Source organism: Triturus cristatus, chromosome 1_2, assembly GCF_964204655.1.
Source record: "Triturus cristatus chromosome 1_2, aTriCri1.1, whole genome shotgun sequence".
In the NCBI taxonomy this organism is placed as follows: Eukaryota; Metazoa; Chordata; class Amphibia; order Caudata; family Salamandridae; genus Triturus; species Triturus cristatus.
The window spans coordinates 28,395,700-28,416,726 of record NC_140580.1 but is presented as its reverse complement, the minus strand read 5'-3'; the positions used below and the strand labels follow the sequence as shown (position 1 = coordinate 28,416,726).

At 43.6% G+C, this 21,027-nt stretch overlaps 1 protein-coding gene across 4 annotated transcripts in view; it reads left to right on the top strand.

The window, feature by feature from the left end:
• The window catches only part of PPFIA4 (PPFI scaffold protein A4), a 3,163,248-nt gene that overhangs the window by 1,831,106 nt on the left and 1,311,115 nt on the right, over window positions 1-21,027 (top strand). For all 4 annotated transcript variants that reach the window (XM_085600211.1, XM_085600208.1, XM_085600219.1 and 1 more), the window contains one exon: window positions 20,911-21,004. In XM_085600211.1, coding sequence (XP_085456337.1) covers window positions 20,911-21,004 — 94 coding nt within the window. The remainder of the gene's footprint in view (window positions 1-20,910; window positions 21,005-21,027) is intronic.

Genomic DNA, 21,027 nt, shown 5'->3' with positions numbered 1-21,027 from the left:
CACCGAAACCAACATCCATCCACGACGTCCCGGACGTCCTCATGTCTGACTATTTGTACAACCTAACTAAAACGTTGTCTGTTATCCATCAGCAGGTGCTGCAAGCCATTCCCGACGTTTCCAGAGGCCCCGGGCACGACATCCAACCGGGTGACTTTGTCTTAGTGCGTAACTTCCAGCGCATCAAGAGTCTGGAGCCCCGGTGGACGGGCCCTCTGCAAGTCCTGATCACCACCCGAACAGCTCTTCGAGTGGAGGGGAAGCGCAATTGGCTGCATGCACACCACTGCAAGAAGGTATCATCGACCCTGACGACCACGGACAACATCACCGCCCAAGAGGAACTACTGGACAAAGACCGACCATCCCTGAGCCACTGCCCGGATACAGAGACACTTGAATTAACGAAATATCCCGATCCCACTGTCCCATCCAAAGAAGGGTATAACCTACGACGAAAGGAGGGAACTTCGGCTAAGCAGACCACAAACTAAGTTGAAATCTCAAGAGCGGTTGCCTAGCCACCTCAAAGGCCACCAGGAGAGAAATTAAACAAAGTCTGTGGTTCTGCCCGCTACCAAGTCCCTTGAAGGTGATGGAAGCATCCGACATGAAGATGATGGAAGCAACCGGACGCCCAAAGATCCACTACAAAATCCCAAAGACTGACAAAATGCACAGCTCAAAGACTATTGCACTTTTCATTACCCTTCTCTTTTGCCTTCTCCTCATGGTCACCTTCTGGATCATGGAGGAGAGCGCACCCGCCCATAAGATATTGCTGACCACTGTTCCACCTACCACCATGAAAGAACACCATCTGATCTCACTTTCACCCCAAATCCGAGAAAGGCGTAAGGAGTTCTGGAATAACTCTTTTGTGCAGTTGCTCCACCAACACAATCTTGCCTCCAATGCCACTAATTGCTGGATCTGTGGATTGCTACCACATGCCACCGGACACTCTATCCCTTTCATCCCTTCACCTTTTTCGGTCCATGGTTCCTGCCTCGCCTGGCTAATCCTCCTGCAGGAAAGCTACAAGGACAATGCCACTTCCGGCAAAACTGTGTCACACTTCTACCATGGGTTCTGGCTGAACAAGACTGGAAAAACTTCTGCCCCCTTCTGTCCTCTGAGATCAAACACTTCCTTTCACATGGACATCCCTGCCAAAGAACGAGTTGAAATGCAGGTGTTTAACAACCCAGCCAGACCCACCTTCTCTTACCTCCGGAAACGAACGGCCGCCACCCTAACAGTGGCCCTATCCGTCATCAACATCACTGGACTTGTGTGCCTCGAAGGCCTGGGGGCGCAGCTGGTGGGCCACAGCTCCTGCCTCATCACCCGAACATTGGACTCAGTTGATCCACCCTCCTTTGTTGCCTCCCCGAATATGTACTTCGTCTGTGGTACTAAGGCCTACACCTGGCTTCCGAAAGGTTGGGGAGGCACCTGCTACATCGCTTTTGTCCTTCCTCCGACATATGTGGCTCCAGCAAACCATCACCGACAGAAACGTGCCAAAGACATTGCGCAAGCCGACTCCACCGGAGCACAGTTCATGGACGCAGTAAAAGGTCTTGTTCCACTCTGGGGTCCAATGGCAAACAGCCGTGCCATCCGACACTTAACCCAGGCAGTCGAAACAGCGATGAACATTACGGCTGGCATCCTCGCCAACAACACCGCCGAGCTTCAGGCCGTCCGCCTGGTGGCTCTTCAGAACCGCCTCGTTCTAGATGTGGTTCTGGCTGATCGTGGAGGAGCATGCCGCATCATTGGGTCCAGCTGTTGTACCTACGTACCGGATAACTCACCCTCAGTCTACAAAGCAATTGAACACCTCCACAGACTTTCCGCAGAGGTTCATCAGGAGCAAGAAGAATGGTCACTGGGAAGTTGGTTTTGGGACACTATGAGAAGTTGGGGATGGAGGCTGTTTTCATTTATCCTAATACCAATTGTGATACTATGTGGATGTTGCTTGGGGATTCAGTGTCTGCCACCTTTATGTTCACTTTTTATGAACTGCATCTGCCCTAAGACTTTGAACTTTGAAGCGGAGCGAATGAAAGCTTTGTATGAGGTGGAAGTTCATAGTATTATGGGGATAGATCCGAACTAAACAAGCTGTCGAGATATGTTAAAAGGGAGGACTGTGGAAATTTAGCTTGCGAACTGAACATTATCTGCGCCATCTTGTCTCTCCCCAGCGCGACACACAGGAAAGCGCACGGCAGCCATTTTAGGCACCCTGGTCTCTCCCTGCTCATTGCCGATCGCCAGCGCGTCCCCCTGGCGCTGCAAGCATTCCCCCGCGCGCCGGCCACCCCCGCTCTCTCATACACGGGCTATAAACCCTCTCCTTCTGCGCGACCCTGCCATGGAACCACATCCCACGCCTGACCGACATCCCATACATGGTCATGCATCTCTTTGATAACCCCCTTCCTCTGCGCCCCATTGTCCAAACCGATCCCAGGCCATCACCTAGCCCTGCGGATGCAGTTTATTGCCCCTACTGTAAGGGAAACACCCCACATCAAAGGGATTACAGTAGATCAAGGCCCCCCACCCCCTGAGACCCGACCGGTCGCACACACCCCCGGGAATTGGCGGAATGTCCAGCTGTGTGATAGCCATCTCCTACTGTGGGTGGGGTGGGGACTTCCACTGTAGATATGTGTGGGAACGAGCTTGAAGTGGGGATTCTGAGGATGTTCTTTCATGTATCAAAGCGATCTCAAAAATGTGCCATGTATGATAAACCTGCAATAAAGTCATAAACCTGTGTATAAGAGGCCAGGCCTCAGAGATGCAGTTAGAGCACCTCGTGACGATACCTCGCTGTCTGATCTGATGTGTTCCACTCCGACGGAATAAAACTTTGTTTCCTGCCTTCCAGTCTCCGGCGCCTGCCTCTTTATTGGTTTAGCATCGAATGGTATAAGAGGCGATTACCGCCGGGCAATACTTGAAAGGTTATCGACTACGACTGCCGTTACCATTTAACAGTACCATACACTAGGTCTAAGAAGTAGATCAAAGGTTCAAATTATAAATATGAATATTTTTTTCTAGGTTTAAAAGGGAGAGCACAAACACTTTATCACTGGTTACCAGGAGTAAAGTGTGCGGAGTCCATGGCCAACAAAAACGGCTTCAACAAAAGAAGGAAAAAAAATGGGGGAATACCATCCAAAAGATCATAATTTTGAACACCTTCAAAGTATGTGTCAATAATATTTCTAAACACAGATTCCTGTAAGCAGAAGATTACATAAAGTAGTCCTACGTTGTGCGTTATTGTCTTTATATATGTCTTGTTAAACATACCCTATAGTTTCTAAAGTGTCAGTGTGCTACAAATCAAACATTTTGTGATGTTGCTATGTGCACCCTAAGTGGCTAAGGGTGTGCCCAGACATGGGCCCTTGATTGCTGCACCTCTGGATTCAAACTATCCTGGCTGATGAGGGCTGATACCCTGAAACTGGTCCCAGGATGTTTGTTTACAGTCCAGGGAGGACCTGGCTTGGCATTTCGGGCTGAACTGCTCCCATGGTGAGCCGGGTCAGGGATGATTTGCAATTGGCTGTTTTCAAACTGTCATGACATGGTGAGAAAAATTTAAATGGATTAAACCCAGATCTGTGACTGAGGGTGAGTGTTTGAAAAGTTTCAAGACTCCATCATCATTTTATTTTGTGATGTTACAAAAACATAAACATGTTTTTAATTTTCTTAAAATACTGCTTTTTATTAAGAATTTGATTCATATTATATTTTCTTGCATGAATATAAAAACACATTTGAAATATTAGCAAATAATTTTAAACAAAACACATTTCACATAACATTAGCAGACATTTCTGCAGTCTCTGGCAAACAATGGATTTTAAACAAATGAAACACAAATGCTCCAACTCTTTCTAAAGAGTACTAAAATCAATTAATAAATCATGTAATATAAACAATCCACAATGCATACATATAAAATATAGTCCTAGATTGACATAGTGGGGTTAAGGTAGCATTTATAAACAACTTGGCATGGTGTATGATGCCACCAGAATCCTTCAGTGGAAACATAGGCCCGTGTTACACAGTTACCTGATATATAATCTAGATAGCTGAATAATAATGTAAACGGCATTGCACTCCAGCAAAACCAATGCTTATCGCTATGTTAAAGTTCATGTTTCAGCACCAAACTTAAGTGAAGTGTCCAATTGCCTTCAAAATAACAAATGGGGTTGCATTCATAACAATGGAGGACAGACTTTGGTGATATTAATAACATTTCATTGCAATGCAAACAAAATAGATCAATAAGGTTACAAATTGCATAATTATATATAATAAGTTAGGATGTGATTGCAAACAATCACATAATGGTGAAAATGTTTCTGTTTACTTGGTATAAGGAGCAGTGATTGTACAGATTAAGTTGGGTGATGTAAATATATTTAATCAACAAGAGAGAGAGGGAAAATGGAGCCACTCTTGGTCCCCCTAATACTCAGAAATTAAACTACAAAAGAGTGAAGCCAAAGAATCGTGAGCCAGTAAGAGAGGTAAAAGAAGTCACTCTTATTTTGTAAAAGAACCCTCACTCACCAACCTAGTTGGTGACATGCTTTATCATAGGGTTCACACCAGAGAGGCCGAATGCCCCTCTGGTGTGCTACAATGCCTGGTTACAGTAGAGCGTTTTTTTTTTGTGAGTGTGGAAAAGTGATGGTGCAAAAAATGTGTGTATTAAAATTACCTTTATTCGCCCAATAGAATTTTAATAATAGGATAATAAGGTAAGGGATAAAAGCAGTGTAGTGGAAGTTGTAGACTATGTAAATTGGCCAGTGACATCCTATGGTATAACAAAAAAGAATGGTCTACATGTTTCAGCTTCCTTGTGCCAATCGCAAGGCTTTCGTCAAGACCAATCTGCCACGGCGGTATGCGCACGCTAAGGCGCACCCTAACCTGAGGCAGGAGCACAGAGGTACTGCATAACTTACGGTTCTCGTAGTACCTTCAGAACATTGTCAGAAGGCGATTCAATGTGTAAGACAAAACAAACAGAGAGACAGACAAAACATATGGACATTAAGTACACTTCTGTAACCACATATGTCGCCCAAATAGTGACCAGGCTCATGCTGATGATAGTGCTATTCACAAGTGTTGCCATGTCAGATCACAACTTGTAATTAATCATGATAGTAGTACATGATTGCTGAATTTCAGTTATTTCATGTCAGAAACAGTGAACTAGGTAATTACCCCAAAGGTAAATAGTAGCACCAGTAGTTCATGGTGTTTGTGCGCTTTTACTTTTGCACGTTGATTCTGGCATTGCCAGTCGATATATATATTTGTATATTACTATGCAGGCGGTGAACTTGACTAATTAAAAAAGAAACGGTGGAGTTGATTAATTTAAAAAACACACAAGCGATGGTGAGGCTCGTGATAGCTTAAATAAAACCGGTAGATCACATCCAAGATGGAGAATGCGCTTACTTTGAGTGTAGGAAAACCGTATGCCATGGGTCCAGGCGGTGGGCGGTGGCTTAGTCACACACTAAGAACAGAGTGAATCAGTGACATCGCGTTTAATATAAGTATAGCTGTCATATTACTTGAAGCTGCTGTAATAACTGCTCAGGTACTTACTCTGTCAAAGCCAGACATCCGTTTGGCACCTAGACACTCCTATCACGAGGACCCCGCCGACAGCGAGGCTCTCGGCTGGAGCGTATTTAAACGGAGATGTGGCCATGTTGGGGGTGTGCTGGCCGTGTCCCGGGCCCCAATAACATCAATGCGTGCACACGCACTCGTCAATCTGGTATCCCAGAGAAAGGCTGCACCGCTAATCTGTGCAATGTAAGGCAGGTATTGAAACTGAATAACTTTATTCAGTATGAGACAAACGTGGCGATTTTTTACATAGTTTTAGAACCGGACAATTATAGTGGTATTAAATTCTCACAAATATCTGTTTAGCAGTTTACTTTTGCAATGATGGCATTGTGGGCTCAAATTAGATGGCACGATGTATTCTGTGCAAATTTACAGGCTGTAAAAAACAAAATATGAAAAATAGACTCAAGAGAAAACAGCACAGTTGTGCTGTGATAGACAAGGCAAGGAAATATGTCCTTCTTACCAGTACAGCCATTGGTTATTAGTTGTATGTGAATAGCACACAAAGTGCTAAATGGCTGGCGCAATATGTGCTTATCAGACTAATGCGTGTCTGGAGTATTAATTATCGTGAAAGACTAGCTGGTAGAGTTGCATTTATATTTAGCATGGAAAGCTCGCTGGTAGTGAGGAGCACCACTTCTGTGTAGGAATGAAATATATGCATATCAAATCCTGCCATGATGGTGTAAATACAACCTCGGATAGGTAGGGGCAGTAATGCTTTAACACAGATCCCCAGGAGATGTTGTCATTCAGACCCTGTTTGTATGTAGAGAGGCGATACACCCACCGCTGTTCCTTTTCAAATAGTATTCTCTGTGTGTTGTCCCCTGTTTTATTTGTTCAAGAACTGTCCAGCGCAAGTCATTTACAGTATGGTTGGCCTGCAGGAAATGTTCAGTCATCCTGGTTGTGCTTTTCTTGCACCGGATATTACTCAGCTGTTTGACTTTGCGTGTGGTCATTCCTAAATACCTTAATCCACATGGACACGCGATGAGGTATATCACATTGTTGGAATTACAGTTTATATGTGATTTTTATATCCATGGCTTGCCGTGTTCCAGGTTTAAGGTTTTTGTAGGTGTGGTGAGATGACAAACGCTACATGTGCCACACAGAAAATGCCCCAGGACCTTCGGTAGGCCCCAGGCATTGAGTCTTTGCTGTCTGTTTTCTTACGGCGAGTATGTACTAAAGCATCCCTAAGGCTTCTCGCCCTTTTGTAAGAAAATAAGGGTTTCCCATTTCCTGTTGTTGCTTGTCAGTACCTTCCAATGTTTGTTTATAGCCTTTGTTATTGCATTGCTGGCAACACTATATGTTGTTACACAGGTCAAGGGGACTTCGTCACTCTGCTTCGGGTGTCTTTGAGGAGGACCTCCCTTGGTTGTTTTCTTACAACTTTTCTTAAAGATTTGGTCCGGGTATCCGCGATTATGCAGTTTCGTGGTTAACTCACCTGACTGAGTCCGGTAGTCCGTTACCTTTCTGCAATTACGTTGTTACCGTACATATTGTCCGTAGGGAAGGTTCTCTCATAAAGGCCTAGGATGTAAGCTCAAAAATTCCAGTAGATTATTCTTGGCTGTGGGTTTGTGATATGTCTTACTGAGTAATTGGCCTTCAGTTTTTGAGATGACCACATCAAGAAAGACCATTTCATTGCGGTCAAAAGCATGTGTGAACCTAAGATTAGGGTCACATGAGTTGATCCATTGAAGGAACTCTTGTAAGATTTGTTCCGGTACTTGCCAAATTACCAAGACTTCGTCAATATACCTTTTCCGAAAGAAAATAAAGGATGAAAAGGGATTACTTGCCACCAAAATATATTTTTGTTCAAAATCATGTACATAGAGGCCTGCTACGCTTGGGGCGAAGGTACTGCCCATCGAAGTCCCTGTTGTTTGCAGGAACAGGTCCTCTTTGTACTTAAAGAAATTTTGATTTAGTGCCAAGGTCACACAATCAAAGATTAACTTTTTTTTGGTCTTGTAGTTCCATGTGGCCTTATCCAGAGCCTCACCAGGTATCTTAATTGTATCATCCTGTGGGAAACTGGTGTACAGGCTCTCGATGTCTAATGACACCAGTCCTCATCCCATGTTCGATTTTGTAAGAGTGCTAGGAGGCTCTTGGGGTCCTTAAGGTAAGTGCATGTTTTTTGTATCAAGAGTTTAAGAAAGAAATAGCAAAAACGCGATAGTGCGTGGTGGGTGACTCTGGGATATATGGTAGCCAAGCGTGATATTGCTCAACTGTGGGGATCCCAGAGGCCCCCGACGGTCTCGGCCTGGAAAGAACACATGGACTGGTGCATGTTTCGCGAAAAAGTGGTGTATGTGGCGAGGGGTAAGCCTGGGACATGGGTGAAAGTATGGGGCCCCTGGAACGCCTACCGAGGGGGTATCTGCGCGCCACCGCTGCTGCCTGATCCCTCGCCAGCCCCATCCCCTTAGCCGACTCATTCCCCCGCTGCCGGGCATTGGGTTCCCCCAGTCCTCGCTTTGCTCACTTCCCCCTCTTCACACTTCTGTGTATAGTTGGGATCCCCCCTCTTGGGGAGCACGTGCTGCTATTTTTGATTGTGGGTTGCCTTGTGGGTGTGGTTTTAATTTTTGTTGTTCTTAATTTAAAATGAAACCGCATAATGGGGCCTGGATGATGTGGTTTTCGACATGGTTATCTATTGAGAAATGCTCCTCCTGTAATACCACGTGTTCCATGAATATATGTTGTATGTTCCTACTATTGCTAGCGGCCGGCCGGAAGGTTGTGGGCCCATACTTGTATACTTTTAAGACCTGTAATAAACGGTTTAAAAAAATAAAAAAAAATTAAAAAAAAACGCGATAGTGGCTCCAAGAGTGACTCAATCCCTGAGACGATAGGGCGTCCCAGAGGAGGAGTTCTATTATGGTGCGTTTTTGGTAAAGTGTAGACGTATGGGATAATCCCATCTCCTGTCGTCAAGAATTCAGCTTCGTGTTTAGAGATATGGCCATTTGATACTGCACCATCAACCAAGTCAGAAATGTTTGTCCCCTAAGATGTGAGGAAGGGACAGTATTGAGAGGGGTATAGTTCTTACAGTCATCGAGGAGGCATCTACATTCGATGTCATAATCCGCCACATACTGTATAACAGGACCCCCGCCCTTATCTGCTGGTTTTATCACAATAGTGGTGTTGAATTGTAAGGATTGGAGGGCGTTGAACTCATCTGCGCTAAGGTTCTTGAACATCCCTATCTCTTCAAAGTTCTCGATGTCATTAAATACTGCCTGTTCAAAGGTCAGTATTTCCACAGGCACTGTGTGTGGTGGTGGGTTGAAAGTGGATTTTAATCTTAAGCTTGTTTCCCCTACAGGGCTGGGGTCAACAGATGGTCCTTGATTCTCAAAATAGGCTCCTAATTGGGGCTTCCTAAAAAACTCGGAGAGCTCACAGTGTAACCGGAATTTATCCAATCGGGCCGTGGGTACATAACCAAGACCTTTTTTGAGCACCTTCACTTCCATTGGGCTAAGGATCAATACAGATAGGTTGGTGATTAAACTCTCTGGTTGCTGGTCCCGGCTTGTTGATCCTGGGACTTGCTGCGGGTGTTGTTCCCCACTGTATCCTCCTGTTCCCAATTGATTTGGTTGGTCCCGCTTCTCTTCCCTCTTCCCCTTCGGCTATGTGTTTTGTGGGAAGGGTTGGACTTGCATAAAGGCTGGGTTCCAGCCCATCATAGGAAACTGGGGGTGTTGAAACTGATTTGGAAAACCCCCTCTCCCGGGTGTTGGAAAAGTCGGCTAGGGTTTCTGGTGATAGTGTTGTCTATTCCTACCCCTGCCTCTTTGTCTGAATTTGTAGTTACCCCCACTAGAGCTGCTGTTTGTAGATCTGTCATCGTCAGAGGCATCTGAGTTATTGGAGTTTCTTGATGGTGCTACAAATTCCGGATCTGCATAGGGGTAAACCTTATTGAACGCAAACCGCTAAAAGTCTTTCCGGAATTTTTATACTTTCGATTGTGTTAAATTTTCTATGTATTCATATAACTCTTTGTTCAGTTCGTCTAATTTCTTTTTGTAGCCTGTTAGTGTGGTCTTGATATGGGTCTCCGTGAGTTGTAATTCTACCATCATTGCGTTGGACAGTCTTAATGCTGTCTTAATAATCAGAACTAGCCAGTCACGGGTACAGTGCCAAGCGATCTGGGCCCATTCTTTTCGAAACACAGCATCATCTAAAAAGATTCGAGGGGCATTGGTTACCAATAGACCTCATGGTGCTGTGTTATTTCGTAGGTACTCAGTTAGGAAAGTACCATGCAGGATGGTCTGGATTCAGTTACGCTTTTGGTCCGTCAATTTCTCCCATTCGGTGGTCTGGGAGATAGCCAGGGCTATGGACCGATCTGTAAACAAAGGGGGACCTGCCAAGGTGGCATCCACCTCTGCTTCAGAAAAAGTTAGCTCTAAATTCTCCATTGTGCTGCCAAGGTGATAGTCAGAGGTTCATAGCGTTTCAAAGATAAATAAATCTCTCGCAGCTGTGCGCTGCCTAAATATATTTAATTAACAAGAGAGAGAGGGAAAATGGAGCCACTCTTGGTCCCCCTACTACTCAGTAATTAAACAACAAAAGAGTGAAGGCAAAGAATCGTGAGCCAGTAAGAGAGGTAAAAGAAGTCACTCTTATTTTATAAAAGAACCCTCACTCACCAACCTAGTTGGTGACATGCTTCATCATAGGGTTCCCACCAGAGAGGCCGAATGCCCCTCAGGTGTGCTATGACGCCTGGTTACAGCGGAGCAGGTTATTTTTCGTGAGTGTGAACGTAATGTGAATATGTAACCAAGTTTATTATCAACCATCCAAACTCAAGGCAATAGAAGTGGTCAATATTTCCAATGTAAACCATGGCGATGTGTAAGATCTGGAACAATAAACAGTAATTATGTTTATCTTCTAAATGTAAACATATAATGAAGTATAATACACCCATAGGCAACCAACACTTCAACCAGGAAGTGTTAGCAGCAATTTTGGGGCTCAGACTCAGCTGAGTTCCCCACAAAAGCGGCAATTAAAGAAAATGGGAAAGGGTAGGCCTGGTGGTGGGGTCTCCCAGATACCCTGCCAGGGGAAAAAAATGTTTTTCGGCCAAAATCACGGCAAGAATGAAAACAAAAACAAAACAAAAAAACATGGTTTCCAGTGCTTGGTTTACTTCAACCCCTGGATGGGCCAGGCCCCGGGGGTAAGCGTAAATTAAACAAAAGGGAAGGGGGAACTTGTGAACCCCTCCCCAAGGGCAGTTGAAGCCCCAGAGACCACTTCCTTCCTAAGGTGTCATTTTAAAATTAATTGGAGGTGCGCTGTTCAATACATGGCCTTTAAAGGCCCTAGGGACCCCCCTCCAATGTTTAAAATTGACCCAGTGACCGCCACCTCCTTGGAGCACAAAACTAGTTACAAAGGAGGGCAGTGCAGCCCCACTCCCACACTGTTTTAAGCCGGGGGACCACCACCTCCCTGTGACTGGCCCTTTGTAAACTAAAGGAGGGAGGCCGTGTGCACCCCCGCTCCTGGAGCCTTTAATTGCACTGGGGTCCATGACCCTCCAGGGCTGCTTCCCTATCTCCAAAGGTGCCCACCCTCGGGAGATAGCAGTTTGCTTTCTCTTAGCGGGAAGTTTGACAACTCCCATCAAGCGAAAACAAACTACAACTCCACTCCAAGGTAGCGGGAGCAGGAAAATAGCTCCCGCCCCCTGGGAGCTGACTTTTCATCTGTTTTCCTGTCCATTGTCAAGCGGGCAGTAAAACAGATGAAAAAATTGCGGGTACTGATGACATCTCAAATGATATCTCAAATGACATCTTTCACTGAACCCCTCATACACCTATACAACCACTCACCCACACAACCACTCATACACCCATACTACCATTCACACATCCATTTATACAACCATACAACCACTCACACACCAACTTACAGACCCATACAACAACTCACACACCCATGCACCCACTCACACATCCACTCACACAGCTACTCTGACACCTACTCCCTTACCCATACAACCACTCCCACACCCATACAACTACTCACACACCCATACAACCACTCACACACCCACCTGCACAACCACTCACACAACCACTCACACACTCATGCAACCACTCACACACCCTCTCACACAGCTACTCTGACACCTACTTACACACCCATGCAACCACTCACACACCCATACAATCACTCTCACACTCATAAAACCACTCAAACACCCATACAGCCGATCACACAACCACTCACAGGCCCATACAGCCTCTCACATACCCATTGACAGACCTATACAGCCACTCAAAAACCCAGTGACAGTTCAGTACAGCCACGCACACACCCAATTACACAACCATACAGCCACTTAGACACCCACTCATACACTGATGCACAGTCACAAAGCCATTCAGATGAAATCTGTTAGAAACAGTATCACTCAGTAGTAGTTCAGAAAGTATAGTAATTCAACATATGCTGTAGCTTAGTATATATCTTTAAGTCTCAGAAATGTTTACGAAACACATGCACTGAATGATGTCATCAGTGATTTCATCAGTGATGTAATTTGAGATGTCATCATTGATGTCATCAGTGATGTCACTTACCATGTCACGAGTGATGTAATATGTGAGATCATAAGCAATGCATTGCAGGGAAGTAAGTTATAATTAGCTCAGGTAACTATAACGCTGAATTTCACTGATTTTATGCGAGTTAAATATCAGCCTAACTATAACATCCCTTTAACCTTTGGTTTTTTCAGTGAATATTTATGTATTTATATATATACACACACATACAAAAAAAGTTATGTAAAAACTTTAAGCAGACTGAATTAAACAGTGTTGATGTCTGTGGAAGGGGGTAGTAGTATTTTCAACCACTCAAGTTCTATTCATGCCACTTTCTTCTGCAGTCTCTCATTCAAGCACACCCTTTTCTCTTCATATATTTCTGAAACACTCCATGTGTGTATATCACACCTCATCTCTTTCCTCTTCAGCATCCTCTTTCCTGCACCAACTTCCTTGCGTCTCCTTCGCCACCCAAACACACAGACACACTGCACCAACTCACCTGTTAGCACTGTATTTTCTTTACCTTTTGCCATTTTAGTATTTTAACAGCTGTGTACCTCCGTCACACCCTTTCACATAAACGCTCAATTATAATTAGCACACTTGAACATTGCTCTGTGCACCCTACAGAGAGGCCAAATATTGGATGAGCATGTATTATGAACCCCTTTACCATCCACTGTTGGGCACTGGCTTCAGCCTGAACTCTACAGCTCTCAATCGTGGCCCGTTACACACACCCTACACAGTACAATATGTCAAGTTTTAGATTAATTGTATAGGTCTAAAAAAGAGGTGTGCATCCCGCTACTCATGTTTGCACCGTTACACACACACACCACAACCTGAACTCACAGGCAGGAAAAGGAGACCCTTTTGACACTCTTGACTATACATGTCTAATATATAACATTAAAAAACTACAAAAACACATCATCATGGTAAAATAAACACACTTAGGGAATGCAAGATATGTAATACCAGAGATGGAAACAGGAACAGCATCACAGTTCCCAGGCTGAGAAGACAGTGTCTTTTATCAGCTGCGGCTGACGTCCAGTGGTGTGGCACAAGATGGATGGGGGGGGAGGACAGTTACAAATAGGCTACTGGTCCCACATTGCCCTTCCCCAGCCCCCAGTGATGCTACTATTCAATGGACATATGTAGGGTGAAATATCAGTCAACAGCATGCTGGCATTCATGTATTTGAATTGACTTTTAAACGGGATAATTGAATATGACAGCATTGTTCGAAATGTTTAACATGTTTTGCCATGTGCCCACAAGTGTTCTGCAGCGCCTTCAGCCAGTTCTGGTATTTCGGCATCTGTTCTCTGTTTACCATTGAAATTGTGGTAGCAAAAATCCAAGCCTCTTTAATGTTTTTGGCTAATTTTGTCTCCTCTGTTTACAATGCATTTTTGATTCCACGTTCATTATCTATTGTATGAAAAAGTGAAACGGAACATTGTTTTTGGACTATTCTTTAAACTCACCACCAATCATGTGATTCCCACTGAAATGGTTGTCGGTTGCATTGCCTTACAGTACAAATATTGTCTGTGGTGAATTGATGGACAATAATGCTATGATGGTTAGGGAATGTGCCTTTGAGCCACTTTGAAATTCTTCAGCTTGCTTGCAGTATACAACATTTTGTGGAATATATCCTGCTTCCATGACCCCAAACTCCCCTGGAAAACCTTCAGATGGCTTCCACTCAACAGCCCTCAAGCCATCAACCAAAGAACTTATCCCGTGCAAGCTGGACTATGGTAATGCAGTGTAAGTCGGAATCTTCGCACAACTCAATAAGAGACACCAGGGTATCCAGAACACAGTGGCCAGACTCACACTCAACCTCGCACCCACATATTCTTACATCAAAAAGACCTCCATTGGCTCCCCATTCACAAATGTCCCCTTTTCAAACTACTGACAGACATACACAAATCAGTGCACAATTAAGGGCCGACGTACCTGAACAGCCGAATCAGCTTCCAAACCCCAACCAGAAATCTTTGCCCTGCCAGCCTACTGCTCACCCATGTTCCCCGCATCACCGAACCGGAGCCGGTGCCTGCACTTTCTCGTACCTGGCTCCTCAAATCTGGAGTTACCTTGTCTTGCACGCCTCTTCCTCTTCACATTGGACCTGCAAGCTCAGTTTTCGAATTCCCCAAAAATCTGAAAATCTGGCTCGTTCAATAGGCCCCAGCCAGCACAGAACCCCCTTTCTCCAGGCACCAGGAACCCTCCTGAATGACACGTGCCCATTACAAGTACAAAAGTCACGTGAGTCATAATAACATTAATTTACGCAGGGGGAGGCAGTATAAAATGTAAGGCCACTGCCTAGTGGGGGGGGGGGGGGTAGCAATTCTGCGCATGCGTGGTCACATTCCTGCATCCTTTAACAATGCTCTCAAATACTCTTCCAGCGTCGGTGTGAGAGCTGCAGTGCCCTGTCGGAAACCTTTGGTTCGTGTAATGTATTCCTCATTATTGGACTCGTGCTATTAGTCCTTTTCAATGACACGAGGAACAATGAGCCTACCAGAGCTGGGTCTGAACGTTTAAAAGATTTCTAAGATGCGAACAGCGTTGTCTCTTCTCCGTATTGCCTTTATGTAAAATTAAATTCAAATGTGAACAAACATCACTGATTACTTCACCTATTACCTGCGATTGTGCTTACAAGTACGTCATCCAGAAATGCCCATAAAGCCGCCTTTAGCTCTAAATTTGCTAATGTAAAACATCCACTATAATAGCATAATTCTGTGTTTGCGAATGCTTTTTTTCACATGCACTTTAGTAATCGTGATTCTAAGAATCAGCATTATGAATTTACATGTGAAAAGAGTATATTTTCAGTACTTCAGATAATTCAAGTTTGCAATATAGTTTGCTAATCAGACCCACGATTTTTTTTCTCTGACGTAACTCAGGTACTTTTCAAAACAGTCAGTCTCCAACAGTCTCAATCCTGTTGCGCACTTTGAGCACAATGTCTTCACTCACTTAGAGAGATGAGTTTCTTTTTAGGTCTCGCCTGAGCCAGCGCTTTAGCACTGCTCTGGCGAGAGCTATAGAAAACGGGGATTTGGAAGTGCAAACGAGTGCTTTTCAGGCCCCCAACTACAGTGCATGTGCGCCGGGCGCGCATCATTTGGCAGCCTGCGTGTACATTTCGCGGGCGCTTTGATGTTCTCAGTGAGCCGCGCGGCCACTGCGAACATCAAAGCGCCCGCGAAATGATTACTTTCACTTTAGCGGCCGCACAAGTGAAACATACCCTCTAATTCTTCTTTGGGCCACACCTAACCAACCCTTTCATCCTTACAATCTAACGTTCGCACCTACTTGGCAGACAAGGGAACATTAGCACCCCATCTCTACCTCACGTACATGTTTTTTTAACTAAGGCCATGTGCTATACTTTTGTGATTTAAAATAGGGTTCCCTTTTTTAAAAACTATTTCGGAACTTAAATGGAACAGAACAAGCTTTTGTAATTACTTCTTGATCCAATGCCATACCTAGACATCGCCAACTCTAAAAGTTTCACTACTTTCGCTGCAAACAAACACGGTAAGTTTTTTAAATTACAGAGCTACATCTCCAATTTGTGCCGTTTTTAAGGTTGCCTAAGTACTTATCCGAATTGTGAAACAATACCTTTTAATATAATTCCTTAAACATCTTTTTTTGCTTTGCTTATAATATGTTCTTTTTACAAAATGGTAGCTTATTGCTTATACATCGCGTTTGCTTATTTGTTCATCAGTAGAGCTAACAACTGGCAACGTATAGTCTTTTTCCTAAAAACAAAGCTTTGTATGTATCATAATCACTTGCCTATGGACTGGATTTTAACTATACAGTTACGTTAACTAATAATCTTTTTGGGAACGGAAACTGTACGTAACATCTAACACATTAAAATATATATAATACGCTTAGGTATTTTTAGATATATACGCACAATAGTAAAGTAGACACAAGCGTTAATGAGGCACAGAGTATTTGCAGCTACAACGTTCTAGAAGCGCGCCAGAATTAGCGCCCCTGATGCTCTTACTTATTTATTACATTAATTTAACGCAAAACAAAAGGGAGTCTTTTACAGCCACCTTCTCTAACATGCAAGCCGTCTCCTACCACCCTTAATATGTGTTAGACATAACTGACACCAACACCTGCACACTGCAATGTCTGTAGGGGTGTCACTGGTACTTTAGAGTACATCTCTTTTATATTAACTTTAAGTACACCTTGCTTGAAGGTCACTTGAGTTCCCTTGCTGTATGTGTGCTTTTTAGTATAGTCCTACTCTATGCATTTCACAGCATCCTATATCCCTCCGCCCACACGTATTTATTTATTAAATAAGTTTGCACAGTGGACAAGCTGCTGCTTTCTCGGCCATGTAATGCTTATCCCACCACCCTCCGTAACATGTGTTTCACATAACTAGCACCATCCCTGATGCGCTACAATGTCTGTGGGCAATTTCTGGTGTTCCCAGTGTGCATCTCTCCTTTCCTAACTGTGCCTGCACCTCCCTGCAGTTTACTTAAGTGCACTTCCTGTGTGTGCGTTTTTTAGTGCAGTTCAATACTACGTACTCCACGGCCTCCTAATATGTGCCCAGCTGCAATTAATTATTTATTAAAAGCCTTTGCTGCACGTGGGAAAAGAAGTGTTTTACAACTGTCTTTTCTGTAAATGCAAGTTTATCACACCAACTTACATAATATGTGTTACACATAACTGCGATTAACACAGGCGCGCTGCAATGTCTATGGCCGGTCTCTAGGGTTCCCAGTGTGCATTTCTCCTCACTTAATTATAAGTGCACCTCACCACTATTCACTTAAGTACGCTTCCTGTATGTGCACTTCGGTAGATGTGCACTTGGTGTGGTATAATTCTACGTACTTCCCAGCTTTTACTGTTTTGCTTTTAGAATACTTTTTTGGGGGAAGGCCAGTATAGTATTGCTTATTGTATCGCGCTTGCTTATGTGTTGCTCAGTTCAGTTAATAATTGTCAATGTATAGTTTACAATGCGGACAACTACGCTTTATATGTATAGTTTTAGCAGAAACTTGCCTAGGTACTATACATTCACTATAAGGTTATGGTAAATAATAATCTTTTTCTTTTACAGAAACTGTTGTGTAACTTTTAACTCATTGTAATTATATTTTGCGCTTAAGGCTTTTTTAATATGTACACACACCAGTCAAGAACACGCAAGCATTAATAGGACAAAGTCTTTGCAAATGGAACGTAATATAAGCGGACTAAAATTCCCGACCCGGCCGCATTTAGTAATTTATTACAATAATTCACCACGCGGGGCAAAGGGAGCCTTTTAGAGACGCCTTCTCCAAACATGCAATACTTCTCACACCACTAGACAAACATATGTTCCACAGAAATGGCACCATCCCAGATGTGCTGCAATGTCTGTAGGGATGTCTCTAGTGTTTTCAAAGCATCTCTCCTTCTTTAAGTGTAACTGCACCTTGCCTGCAGTTAGCTTCAGTGCGCTTCCTGTATGTTTACTTTTATCAAACTCGCACTAATTTATTTATTACATTAATTTGCTATACTGAGCAATGTGAGCGTTTTAGAACCGCCTTCTCCGGCCATTCACACATTCTCACAGTAACCTGCATAACATGTGTTACATATAACTGGCACCATCCCAAGCGCGCTGCGTTGTCTGTGGGCAGTCTCTGGTGTTTTCAGTGTGCATCTCTTCACTATTGACTGTAAGTGCAACTCGCCTGCAATTCTCTTCAGAGTACTCCCTGTATGTGCACTTTTTAGTGTAATATAAACCTACGTACTTCACGGCCTCCTAATATACACCCTGCCGGGATTAACTTTTTATTAAAATATTATGTCGCGTGGAGCAAAAGGTACATTTTACCACCACCTTTTGGGACATACAAGCCTTATTGCACTGACCTGCGTGCCATGTGTTTATATAACTAGCACCATCCCAGACGTGCTGCAATGTTTGTAACGGCGTCTTTGGAATTCCCAATGTGCATCCTTTCTATGTTACCTGTAAGCGCACCCCACATGCAGTTTACTACACTACGCTTCTTGTATGTACACTTTTTACTGTAGCCCAATCTACGCACTGCACAGCCTCCTAATATGCATCCGGACGCACTTATTTATTTACTAAAATGCTTTGCGACACTGAAATGAAAACTTTTTACAGCCACCGTTTCCAAACATGCAAGCCTTATTGCACCAACCTACATAAAGTGTTACACATGAATAGCACCATACAACCACACTGCAATGTCTGTAGGTGCATCTCTAATGTTTCCAGTGTGTACCTCTCCTCCATTGGCTATCATTGCACCTCGTCTGCAGTTCACTTGTGTGCTCTTCCTGTATATGCACTTTATACTGTAGTATAATCCTACACACTTCACGGCTTATTAACATGCATCCAGGCGTAATTAATTATTGTTTACATTGCTTTGCCGCGCAAAACAAAAGGAGCGTTTTGAATCCTCCTTTACCAGCATTGCAAGTCTTATCGCATCAGCCTGTGTTACACATAATTTGCACCATCCCACGCATGCTACAATTTCTAAGAGCAGCCTCTGGTGTTCCTGGTGTGCATCTCTTCTCTGTTCACTGTCAGTGCACATCGCTTGCAGTTCACTTTAGTGCGCTTTCTTTATGTACACTTTTTAGTGTAGTCTAAACATACACACTTCAAGGCCTCCTAAAATGCACACTGCCGCCGTTATTTATTTAATCCCTTACTTTTTCGCACGCCTTCTCTGGACATGGAACTTTTATAACATCAACTTGCATAATATGTGTTACACATAATTGGCACCATCGCAGGCGTGCTACAATTTATATGGACAGACTCTCATGTTTCTTAATGTGCATCTTTTCAGTGTTGACTATAAGTGCACTTCACGTGCGGGACACTTAATATGCTTCCTATATGTACACTTTTTAGTGGAGTCTAAACTTACGCACTTCACAGCCTACTTACACGCGCACTGCCGCCCTTATTTATTTATTACATCAATTTTCCGTACAGAACAAGCAAAGCATTTGAAAGTTAATTTTTCCGGACATGCAAGCCTTATCACACCCTCCTGCAAAACATGTTTTACGCAAAACTCATCAACCCAGGAGCGCTGCAATGTTTGTGGGCTGTCTTTGGTGTTCACACTGTGCATTTCTCTACCGTTAACTATAAGTGCACCTCCACTGCAGTTCACTTCAGTGCACTTCCTGTATGTGCACTTTTTAGCCTACGCACTACATACTCCTAATATACAAACTAGCTTTCGCGCTGTGCCTGTACATGCTACTACCATAGCTTGTATAAGCGCCAGCCTTCAACATGTTGCGGATTAAACATCGAAGTGGTGCCTTCCCTTATTTAGACATTTTGGTCCAGCAGCTACTTTAACCGCACTGCTGGCTTCTTTTATTTCTGAGGCCCACCTTCTTCCTTACAGTTGGCTAGGCTACAGTGTAAGCTCGTACAGTTAGTGTTAATTTCTTTATATACAGGAATAGAATACTGCATGCATTTAAAATAGTGACTACACTTACAGGCTCATATACATCATTGTTTCACACACACGCTACTTTGAAGAGCACTTTGCATTACTTTTTAATTTGCGCACTAAATGTCACTGCGCTTGCAAGTGTGAGATCGATATCACTGTAGATATAGGTGTGATATCACTATTACTGCAGATGTAAGTGTGGAATATCTATTATAGCAAATATTGGTGTGAGATTGCCATCACTGCAGATATTGGTGTGAGATCACTATTGCTGCAGATATAGGCCTGACATCACTATCACTGCAAATATAGGTGTCAAATCACAACAAGCATTGGCATAGCCAATAGGTCTCGCCTTTGGGACCTTATAAGTGTTTAGTCATGCAAAAGTTGCATAACTAAATACTTATAAGGTCCCAAAAGCGAGACCTATTGGCTATGCCAATGCTTGTTCACCATGCGCACTAAAGTTAAGACCCCCTTCATGTATGATATGGTGTAAAAAATGAGAGCCGCGCTTAAGTCTGTCACTATCCCAAATGCACTGCAGGCTCTAACCCTACGGACAGTATTTACTGAGGAAAGCAGTTCAAAGTTGCAGGGATAAACCATCAATGGGATATAAACCGTCTGCTGTTATAAAGGTACAGCACAGGTCGAAACACAGCTGAACTCGCCTTATTTTGAGACGCAAACAGGCTACTAAGTATTTCTGTTATTCTGGTTCACTGTGGAAGGTTGTATTTGCCTTAGAAATTTTTATCAAAAAAATACTTACTACAGAAGAAATAAATTTGAAAAAAAGTTCATTTTCTGCTTGCAGTCTTGTCTTGTTACCTGCAGCGCAGGAGTGATGCTAAGCATTTGCGCGCCAAAACTGTTTTTGCTTTGTTGCATACCCTTGGTTGATCAAACGTGTGCTGCTAACTTCCCAATTTTCATTAATTATATCTAACTCTTTCCAGCCTTCATCACAGACGCAGAATTGACCATTCATGACACCGTAGGTCTTGGAAAGCTGGGCACTCAGGCAGAGAAGGACCGACGGCTAAAGAAAAAGTGAGTAAATCTGATATTCAATT